General features: G+C 37.3%; 1 protein-coding gene across 1 annotated transcript in view; it reads left to right on the forward strand.

Moving 5' to 3' along the window:
• The window catches only part of GALNT13 (polypeptide N-acetylgalactosaminyltransferase 13), a 628841-nt gene that overhangs the window by 576915 nt on the left and 39915 nt on the right, over positions 1-12011 (forward strand). Inside the window, exon 11 of the mRNA XM_010840017.1 lies at positions 2756-2854. Within this exon, the coding sequence (XP_010838319.1) occupies positions 2756-2854 (99 nt within the window). The remainder of the gene's footprint in view (positions 1-2755; positions 2855-12011) is intronic.

The following is a 12011-nucleotide window of genomic DNA, read 5'->3' on the forward strand; positions in this document are numbered from 1 at the left end:
GATATTTCTCCCGGCAATCTTGATTCCAGCTTGGGCTTCTTCCAGCCCAGCGTTTCTCATGATGTACTCTGCATACAAGTTAAGTAAGCAGGGTGACAATATACAGCCTTGACGTACTCCTTTTCCTATTTGGAACCAGTCTGTTGTTCCATGTCCAGTTCTAACTGTTGCTTCCTGACCTGCATATAGGTTTCTCAAGAGGCCAGTCAGGTGGTCTGGTATTCCCATCTCTTTCAGAATTTTCCACAGTTTATTGTGATCCACACAGAATGGTGGTTGCCAAACTGCATATTATAATCACCTGGGGAGATTTTAAAGACCCCCGATGGACACTATGTCCCCTACTCCAATTAAACAAGAATAGTCTGGGCATCAGAATAGTTTAAAGATGACAAATCATTACCCCCATCAGGAAGCAAAGAAAAGAAAAAATGAAGAGAGAGGGAGGGAGGGAGAAAAATTATTTCCTGATCAAATTCTTCCTCTTAACAAATCAAGAGAATTTTTTTCTGAAAAGAAAGGAAAAGGATCACTACAATAAGAATAAAGATAATCAAGAGTAAAATGATATCTCTATGAAAAATGAAACTAAATCAAAACCTTAGGCTCATAAGACAGGAAAACTGTCAACTAATATTTCAAAACAAGATAAATTTTATTATACATTAAGTAAAATAAAAACATAAATTAAAAAAAAATATCTGAAATGAGGGCCTGAACTGGAGGAAAGAATTAGAAATTAAGGAATGAATCATTTCAGAAATGGATAAATTTGAAAGAGCAGAGGACTCAACAATCCCTGAAGAAAATGCCATAAGAGTTTTAAAGTGAGGGAAGGAGGAAATTTTTTAAAGACAGTTTTGTCTTTCTTTTCTATCGAATAGAAAATGACATATATAAGAGATATATAAAAGATACAAAATACAGAATAGACTTTCCTGATAGAAAACAAAGTAACAAAATATGAACATTAATAAATCAATTATCTATAATTCAATATTATTCAATATTTACTCCTTGAAAATAAATTTGGAACTACATATTGAAACAGACCACCACCTATCTGGGCAATCTACTCGACTTATTTTGGCATTCAGGCAAAAATATATTTGTAAGAATAAGGGAAAGAAAACAGATTTTCTTCAGCCTTTTCAAAAGCAACTATTTATACTGGAAGTGAACAGAGTAATATCTTAAATATACTCAAGGAAATACATTGTGAGTCAAGGATTTCAGATCCAGCAAATTGATTTTGAAGTATAAAAGCCACAGATACAGTTATCAACGTGTAAGAACTCAGAATATTGCTCGCAATAAATGGAAACATCATCTACTGATCTGCTCAAACCAAAATCTTGTAATGCTTCTTGATGCCTTTGTTTTCCTCTCCTGGCTCATTTCCACTTCAATTGTAAGTCCTACTGGCTCTATCTTAAAAACATCCTAAACTTGACCGCCCCACATCCACTGTTGTCCTTTTATGCCAAATAACCATATCTAATTGGCATGACTCAATAGTCCCCTTATTTATTTTTGTTTCCACCCTTGCCTCCCTCTAATCACTGGGACAGGGCTTGACCTCACTGCCCAGCTCTGCCCAACCCCTTACCAAGTGTGAATTTCAATTGCTGACTGGGGCTTTACTGCAAATCACACCATTTTTCCCAACTCAGGCAACCATTACCTGACCATAGGGTTTTGTACCATACAAAAAAGTTGATTTGTAGAAACCTAATCCAGCCTCTGCAGAAGTTTCTAATCATACTCATTTGCCAAGAGGGAGAAACAGGCACCTGAAGCATAGATAACTAAATATATCCAAGTAATGAGTGAGTAAACAGTAAAATATGTGTCCTAACAAGAGAGAAAAGAACTTTTTGGAAGCAGAGTGGACAAGTGTAAAACATACTACTTTGGGTTGAGACTAAAGGAAAAAAAATCTAAAACATTTCATCTATTAGAAAAGGTTTTCTTTTTTACATTCACTTGTGTTTGACTTAGTAATTTGGGCATCTTTAAACTCAATAAATGGCTTTCATAAAATTACATTTGGCACAAATGTATATTAACATGTTAATTATGGGACTAATGCAGTGTCTGAGTATAAACCATGAATCTGATGTTTGCAGTTGGCAATTTAATCTTGGTTTTGAAAAATTTTTCCTGTGAAATCACCATTTAGCCTTGTAATAGTTTTTCTTAGGGTCAACTGCTTTCCACTGTTTGGTATTAGGAATGCAAAAAGATGCATGTTTTAGTTAAAAAATTATCAGTGTAATTAATCTTTATAAATGTTCAGAATGGAGCATCTAGTAATGAAGCAACGAAAAATACATAAATTTGCCTATCGGACCAATTTGTTTCTATTACTTTGCATAGGGCACTGTAGGACTTAAGGACTTCACAAATACACTATGATTATTTGGGTGCAATTTCGAGACTGTCCTAATTTTCAGAAGATTTGCGGAAGAACTCCTAATTTGTAATATGTGGATGTTTTCTTCTTCTCTGATACTACACTATAAACAAAGAGTGCCTCTTGACTGGATGCTAATAACAACGCCAGTGCTATGCAAGTTTACTTGAATGGGAGTTTAGACTGTTATACAGATATCAGAATAGACATAGAAAAATAAATATTTAAAGCTTTGTCTTTTCCTTGGAGAAATTTCCTTACAAAAATATTATTTTGCTATCAACAAGGAATTTGAAAATACCAAAGATTTTCTGACTTACATTTTTGTGTTTCCTTTAGATAAGAAATGTTGAAACAAATCAATGTTTAGACAACATGGGCCGCAAGGAAAATGAAAAAGTGGGTATATTCAACTGTCACGGTATGGGAGGAAATCAGGTAAACTCCGTTTTTTATCAGCTTCATATTTGGGGGGGAAGATATTGTGTAAACTATCCAGGTAGATTATGGCTCACTGCCAATAACAATGTCTTAGTAAATTGACAGGCATTCTAATAAAGACTTAATTTATGTCTTTAACATATAATAACTATGTTATTATTCTAAGTATTATAAGAAAACACTGAAGAATTTAATAAGTAGGGCAACATCTTTAATTAGCCTAGAGTGAATGAGGGCAGCCAGATGTTTCAGACCTACTTCCTATTACCATGTATGAGAAAATGAGGACTGCATTTTATTGTTAACTCAATCATATAAAATAATCACTCAGCAATTATGGTTCCTAATGGTGCTTACCCTGAATTTCTTCTTCAAATGTTTCTTGTCTATCATGTTTTCTATGACTTTTGGTGGTTTAATAAAATTTTAAGCACATAGATAAGCATGTTTGTTAACAACTTTGCTTTGGCTATCTGAAGATGCCCTTCAGATCAGGTAAAAATGTATTATTTAAACAAGATTTATACTTAATTAAAATTTTAGGACACCTGTTTTGTGTGTGATGGTCCAATTAATTATCAGAAACTTACCAGACTATAACAAGGATTCTTGTGTTTTCTGTAAGCAATGAAAAGCAGCACTGCAAGGTAGAAAAAGTAAAGGCTGCTTGGCTTGAGTCTTGGTGCCACAGCCACTTTCAGAGGTTTAATTTGAAGTTCATGGGAACTTATAACAAAGCACAGTTAAGAGACAGCTGCTCCTTGGTAGACAAGTTGTCTAAAAGGTTCAAGGTGAAGCATATGAGTGAGCTGTTTATCTAGTGTTTTAGAGTGAACTGAGGAAGCAAAAATGATTCTGTTCAGCACAACATGATGGTGATTATTTGTAATAGCTGAATGTTTCAAGAATCCATAGAAAGATCTTCAGGATCAAGATGTCTGCTCACCTACTCCCACAAATACATCAGAAATACGTCTATAACTGTAACAATTCACACAGAATATCTACTGAACACTGGCAAAAGACCTCAGACTTCTGAAAGGGCAAGAACCCCTCCCATAACTGGATAGGACAAAAGAATAAAGGAAAAATAAAGTAGTCAAAATGGGAACTGCACCCCAGGGAGGAAGCTATGAAGGAGGAAAACTTCTGTACCCAGGAAAGTCCCTTCTACAGTAGGAAGATCAGCTGGGGTGGAGAGGAAGCTTTGGAGCCAGGGAGGAGAGGGCAGCAACCAGCCTGAGTAAGGCAAGATGAAGAGTAACCTGCACAGACATATCAGTAAGACTGCCTTGTACTCCCCAGCCTGAAATGCTTGCTTGTCTGTCAGTATGGACAGGGGCTGGGTGCTGAAGCTTGGGCTACAGAGGTCAGACTCAGGTAGAGACAGGAATCGGCTGTGCAGAGACACCCTGCCAGAGTGGCAACCAAGGACGTACTTGGAGGAAGCCTGGGGGTGCAAGAGAGGCAAGGTGCCAATGTTTGGGAAATACAGGAGGAGAGGGATGGGACCGCCATAGGAGCTTCTTTCCCTGTGCACACTCGTAGGTAACAAGACACCACCTATAAGAGCTCCCGTGATGGGCACAAGTGACTACTGCCACTAGGCCACCCACAAGTAGTCACCAGTGACTCCCCTGCTGCCCTGGGAGTGCTCTGGCTGCCACTGCTGCTAGGAAACCCAGGAGCAGGTGTGAGCATTCTTCAATATCTGCCAATCAAACAGTATGATATACCACATCAACAAACTGAAGAATAAAAACTAAATGACCATCTCAATAGACACAGAAAGAGGTTTTAACAAAAATCAACACCAATTTATGATGAAAATTCCCCACAAAGTCATCATAGAGGGATGCTTCCTCAGCATAATAAAGGCTGTATATGACAAACCCAGAGCTACCATCACTCTCAACTGTGAAAAACTGAAAGCATTTCCCCTAAGATCAGGAACAAGACAAGGGTGTCCACTCTTATTCAACATAGTTTTGGAAGATGATCAACATCACAAATTAAGAGAGAAATGCAAATCAGAACTACAAAGAGGTTTAACCTCATACTGGGCAACTGGCAGAACACCCATCATCAAAGTCTATAATCACTAAATGCTGGAGAAGGTGTGGAGAAAAGGGAACCTTCCTACACTGTTGGTAGGAATGTAAGTGGCTACAGCCACTATGGCAAACAATATGGAGGTTTCTTTAAAAACTAAAAATAGTTCTATTTTAGTTAAGAAAACCCCATATTGTTCACCATAGTGACTGTACCCACTTACATGATCCAGCAATCCCACTCTTGGGCATGTATCTGGAGAAAATCTTATTCAAACGATGCATGCACCCCGTGTTCACTGCAGCACTATTTACAGAAGCCAAAACATGGAAGCAACCAGAATGTCCATCGATAGAGGAATGGATAAAGAAGATGTTGTACACATATACAATGAAGCCATAAAAGAGAATGAACTAATGTCATTTCCAGCAATGTGGATGGACCTAGAGATTATCATAAATGAAGAAAGTCAGAGAAAGACAAATATCATATACTATTGCTTAATGTGGAATATAAAAGATGATACAAATGAACTTATATATAATACAGAAACAGATTCATAACAAACTTCTAGTTACCAAAGGGAAAATGTGGGGTAGAGGGATAAATTAGGAGTTTGGGACTAACATAAACACACTACTATACATAAAACAAATAATCAACAGAGACATACTGTATAGCACAGAGTACTCTACGCAATATTCCACAATAACCTATATGGGAGAAGAATCTGAAAGAGAATAAATATATGTATAAGTAAATCACTGATGTATACCTGAAACTAACACAACATGTAACTCAACTATAACGTAAGATTTAAAGGAAAAAAAGGATCCATAGAGAAAAAGCCAGAATGAAATGGCCCTGTTGAGTTCTGGCACCATACTTCAAATCAGACTTTTGTACAATTCAATGGAAGACACTAAAATAATGCTTCTCTCTACAACTAAAGACAACTTAATTATTAAAATCCTAATTAGTACCTCACAGTTTAAATTTAAACAAGAAAGTATATGAGTCAAACTTTCTAAATTACAGCATGGGGAAATGACTATATGAAAGATGATGGAAACAATGACATAGTCAGAACAACAACAGAGCATTCAAAAAGGGTCCATCTTATTATACTGATTCACGGTGAGTGTCAGAGGTTTCTATTACCAAAGTCACGATGAATTCAGCCCCAAGTGGCAAAAGCTATCACAGGACTAAATACACAAGGGTTTACTTTTTTCACATAGTATGAAATCTGCCAAGCAGTCAGTTGTTAATTTGTTCAGGTCCTCAATAATTCCACCAAGAAACCAGATACTTTCTATCTTTCCATTCTTATAGTTAAGAATCAGCTGGTCACAAGAGGTCTGCTAAAACTCCAGACATCACGTCTACATTCAAAGCAGGAAGAAGTGGGAATAGAAAAGAGTTGAAACGGCCATACCTGTCCTTCTATTAAGCAAAGCAGATGCCTTTCTAGAGACTCAAAAGACCTCTGTGTATGACTCTTTGGCCACAAGTGTGTGATTTTGACACCTCATGGCACAAATACACTAAATACATCATCTCACACTCACACATAGCTTTTCCTCATAGTTTATTTACCATGGTATTGAGTAGATATTTAGAAGTGTCTCCCATAATGAGTTTCAACAGCTTATGAAATAAGCTACTCATCATTTGCACCATGATGACATGCAGAATTCTAAAAGAAAACATTATTTATGAGATCACTCTGATTCAAATATAGATGAAAATGAGGGAGGAAGATCCATCAGGTGAATTACTCTCATGGATTCATTAAGATGCCATCAGATCAGATCAGATCAGTCACTCAGTCGTGTCCAACTCTTTGTGATCCCATGAATCGCAGCACACCAGGCCTCCCTGTCCATCACCAACTCCCGGAGTTCACTCAAACTCACGTCCATCAAGTTGGTGATGCCATCCAGCCATCTCATCCTCTGTCGTCCCCTTCTCATCCTGCCCCCAATCCCTCCCAGCATCAGAGTCTTTTCCAATGAGTCAACTCTTCGCATGAGGTGGCCAAAGTACTGGAGTTTCAGCTTTAGCATCATTCCTTCCAAAGAACACCCACGGCTCATCTCCTTTAGAACAGACTGGTTGGATATCCTTGCAGTACAAGGGACTCTCAAGAGTCTTCTCCAACACCACAATTCAAAAGCATCAATTCTTCGGTGCTCAGCTTTCTTTACAGTCCAACTCTCGCATCCATACATGACCACAGGAAAAACCATAGCCTTGACTAGACGGACCTTTGTTGGCCAAGTAATGTCTCTGCTTTTCAATACGCTATCTAGGTTGGTCATAACTTTTCTTCCAAGGAATAAGCGTCTTTTAATTTCATAGCTTCAGTCGCTCAGTCATGTCCAACTCTTTGCAACCCCATGACTGCAGCATGCCAGCCCTCCCTGTCCATCACGAACTCCCAGAGTTTACCCAAACTCATGTCCATTGAGTCAGTGATGCCATCCAACCATCTCATGCTCTGCCATCCCCTTCTCCTCGTGCCTTCAATCTTTCCCAGCATCAGAGTCTTTTCCAATGAGTCGACTCTTCGCATGAGTGGCCAACGTACTGGAGTTTCAGCTTCAGCATTTTCCTTCCAATGAACAACCAGGACTGATCTCCTTTAGGATGGACTGGTTGGATCTCTTTGCAGTCCAAGGGACTCTCAAGAGTCTTCTCCAACACCACAGTTCAAAAGCATCAATTCTTTAGCGCTCAGCTTGCTTTATGGCCCAACTCTCACATCATACATGACCACTAGAAAAACCATAGCCTTGACTAGACGGACCTTTGTTGACAAAGTAATGTCTCTGCTTTTTAATATGCTGTCTAGGTTGGTCATAACTTTCCTTCCAAGGAGTAAGCGTCTTTTAATTTCATGGCTGCAATCAACATCTGCAGTGATTCTGGAGCCCCAAAAATAAAGTCAGCCACTGTTTCCATTGTTTCCTCATCTATTTGACATGAACTGATGGGACCAGATGCCATGATCTTAGTTTTCTAAATGTTGAGCTTTAAGCCAACTTCTTCACTCTCCTCTTTCACTTTCACCAAGGGGCTCTTTAGTTCTTTTTCTGCCCTAAGGGTGGTGTCATCTGCATATCTGAAGTTATTGATATTTCTCCCAGCAATCTTGATTCCAGCTTGTACTTCCTCTAGCCCAGCATTTCTCATGATGTACTCTGCATATAAGTTGAATAAGCTGGGTGTCAATATACAGCCTTGACATACTCCTTTTCCTAACTGGAACCAGTCTGCTGTTCCTTGTCCAGTTCTAACTGTTGCTATGGTTACTGTTCAAAAGGATATCCAGTCATATGCTTAAATTTGTCTAAATGACACAAAACACTAGATCATAAATGCTTAAAATATTTTAAAAAATATTTAAATGTTTTCATATGTCCAGAAGTAAACTATGCCACTCTACTGTAGACTTCCTATTGGCAGGGCCAGTCCATTCTAAAGAAGATCAGTCCTGGGTGTTCTTTGGAAGTACTGATGCTAAAGCTGAAACTCCAATACTTTGGCCACCTCATACGAAGAGTTGACTCATTGGAAAAGACCCTGATGCTGGGAGGGATTGGGGGCAGGAGGAAAAGGGGACGACAGAGGATGAGATGGCTGGATGGCATCACCGACTCGATGGACGTGAGTTTGAGTGAACTCTGGGAGTTGGTGATGGACAGGGAGGCCTGGCATGCTGCAATTCATGGGGTGGCAAAGAGTCGAACACGACTGAGCGACTGAACTGAACTGAACTGATATCCTACTCCACTCTTCATCCCCAGTACCTGGTACTTAGGATATGGTAGGCACTTAATGCACTTAATAAATACTAGTCAAGTAAATAGATGAAAGAATTCATGGTCAGAATAATGGATTTAAATCCTAATACTATATAGACACTGACAAAAATGTTATTGTCATAGTAACCAAAATTATAGAAAGATACTAATCTCAGGGATTCAGAAATAAAGGGGACAAATAAACAGTAAAAAAAAAAACCCATACCTACACATTTTCCAATGTCTCTACATTATCTAATTACAAGATAAACTTTAAAACCAGTATTTTTCATCTATATAAAGCTATTCATGTCTACAAATATGAGAATGCCCATTTTGTCATAACACAAATAATGGAAACAAATATTTACCAAGAGGAGAATGTTTAAATAAATCATACTGTATCCACAGTAGAGATTACTAGTTAGCCACCAAAATGACTGAGAGGTCTAAATGTATTGTCATCAAAAACTGAAAAGAGGGAAAAATAACAGAGTACAACTTACTTTGAATTTGAATGACCTCATTTGTGGAAAATGTCTGTGAACATTTTTCTCTGTTAATAGTATCTGTAATAGCCATATATAAATGCTATGCAACTTATTAGAAATATATAGATATCTATTTGGAATATAAATTACCACTGGAGAGAGGAATAGGAGAGGAATAGGATAGAATAAGATGGAATAGGAAATTTTTCTTTTTATCCCACATTTTCCTGTCTGTGTATATACGTGTGTGTGTGTGTGTGTGTGTATATATATATATAAAATCATAATTAAACAAATAAAAATGGAGAAATTGAACTGCTGAAATAAAGGAACATCATTTTATAACACTATTCTGATCTGATTAATTGCATACCTTGTACATTACTTAATATTTTTGAGCTTCAGTGTTTACCTATAAAATGCATACAAATTTTCCCTCAATTTCTCTAAAGATTAGTAAACTTTATAAAACAAATAACTAGCATAGCATATACTAGACAGCACATTTTGCTCCACTGCTATTAATTATTCTCCTTATTATTTCCATTTGTGTTCTCCATTATCTCAGTCTTTACTTCTAAAAGTAAAAAATATTTATTCAGTGCCTAATGCCAGAGGTAAGTTAAAAGCACAAGACACTTTATGGTATTGTTAAAGTCAATAAAAAGAAGTGCCTCTCCTGTTATTCTAATAAGTATTTTGAAAAATATTAAAGCATCAGATAAATGCTATTCTGGTATCCTTTTTTATGGAATTCACAGTTTCTAGCAGTATTAATACTAGCATGATTTAAAATTTTGACTGACTTTTAAAAAGAACAGATCTCAGGATTTTATTCTCAGAGCTACCTCCCTGTTTTTACTGCTATTCTTTTGTGTTACCATGGAAACAGCATTTATTTTTATGGTTATTTAGCTTTGAATTTTTAAAAGTAGCCCCAACCCCTAAAAATATTCAAATTTATTTCTCCTGCTTTTTACATAAAAGTCAAAACAAATGTTGTTTTTTCTTTTTTTAGGTTTTTTTTTTTTTTTTTTTTGCTCATTTACTTTTCTAAATCAAGGGACTTTATATTTCAGAACAGTTATACCTTTCACCATTTCTCCTTGCATGGATGTTTTGGTAGTTTGGTTTTTGTTAAATTTTGGAGACATCACAAAGAAACTTACTTTTCAGTAGTTCTTGGAAGTATCCAGCATACTCTTTCTCTCATCATTCCTAGCACTGGGCACAGTGCTTAGAATACTGTAGGCACCTAATAAAAATTAGTCAAGTAAATAGATGAAATAATGCATGGATGTTTTTGTATCAGGAATACTGTGAAACAGGGTAGCAAGTGAAGAATTATTATTAAAATCAACAGTTGATCATCTTGAGGTGTTCTCTTTAAAAATTTAGTAATCCAAGTCTTCTAGCTCTAATAACAAAATTTGATACTCTATTAATTCCTTTCTGTTCTTGAAATGCTTTCTTTACATTAGCAAACCATATCAAAATGATCATTACTTCAAAAGAATGAAAATAAATAAGAATATGATTAAAACTTGAATATAACATTTTACAAGTGCAAGAAAGAACTTACAATTTACTGGTAGAAAATATGTTACTAGAAGTTACGGAATTATCTTCTTTGTGCTTTTGAAAAGATGACGTGGATTCCTAGAAGTAGTTTCATGTTACTGATGACTCAGATTTATATCTTCACCCTCAGACTCTCTCCTGAGCTCTGGAATCTGTTGCTAATTAATAACTGGAATTCTTTACAGGCATCTCAAAATTGAAGCTTTCCAAACTGTACTCATTCTCTTCCCCTTCATGCTATGCTATGCTAAGTCACTTCAGTCGTGTCTGACTCTGTGCCACCCCACAGACGGCAGCCCACCAGGCTCCCCAGTCCCTGGGATTCTCCAGGCAAGAACACTGGAGTGGGTTGCCATTTCCTTCTCCAATGCATGAAAATGAAAAGTGAAAGTGAAGTTGCTCAGTCGTGTCCAACTCTTAGCGACTCCATGGATTGCAGCCTACCAGGCTCCTCTGTCCATGGGATTTTCCAAGCAAGAGTACTGGAGTGGGGTGCCATTGCCTTCTCCCTTCCCCTTCATACAATCATACAAAATCAAAATCTGACATAGACACTCCTGAAATTTCATCGGTCCCCAAAACCCCTATTTCTATGAAAATAATACCCCTTGACTCCTACCTGTAAGTCCTTTTAAAACCAGGATTTCTATCTTTGTCCTGGCCTACATCTTCTTTCACCTGTGTGGTCAAAAAACAACAACTCATTATTTCATATATCATAGGGAATTCCATAAATACATCCCATACATGTTACATTAGAATTAAATCAGATTAAACACTCCAGCAGTTCTTCACTGTCCAAAAATAAAGTAAAAATTCCCTAGTTATGACATTCAAAGCACCTCATAATTTCATCCCCATATGGCTTTTCAGCAGTGTCCCTTGATGTTCTAATAGGTCCTTGTGCTCTAGACGTGTTTGGTATGTCTTTATTCCCTGCATACTGTGTATTCTTATGTCTCTGCACTGTTCTAATTGCCCTATTGGCCAAATATGGCTCCACTCATAAGCTTAAGACATACTCACTGTTTAAAAGCCAAATAATTTAGCTTCTTTTCTGCTGCTGCTAAGTCACTTTAGTCGTGTCCGACTCTGTGCGACCCCATAGATGGCAGCCCACCAGGCTCCCCAGTCCCTGGGATTCTCCAGGCAAGAACACTGGAGTGGGTTGCCATTTCCTTCTCCAATGCATGAAAATGAAAAGTGAAAGTGAAGTTGCTC

Source organism: Bison bison, unplaced genomic scaffold (genome assembly GCF_000754665.1).
Source record: "Bison bison bison isolate TAMUID 2011002044 unplaced genomic scaffold, Bison_UMD1.0 scf7180017864139, whole genome shotgun sequence".
Taxonomy (NCBI): Eukaryota; Metazoa; Chordata; class Mammalia; order Artiodactyla; family Bovidae; genus Bison; species Bison bison.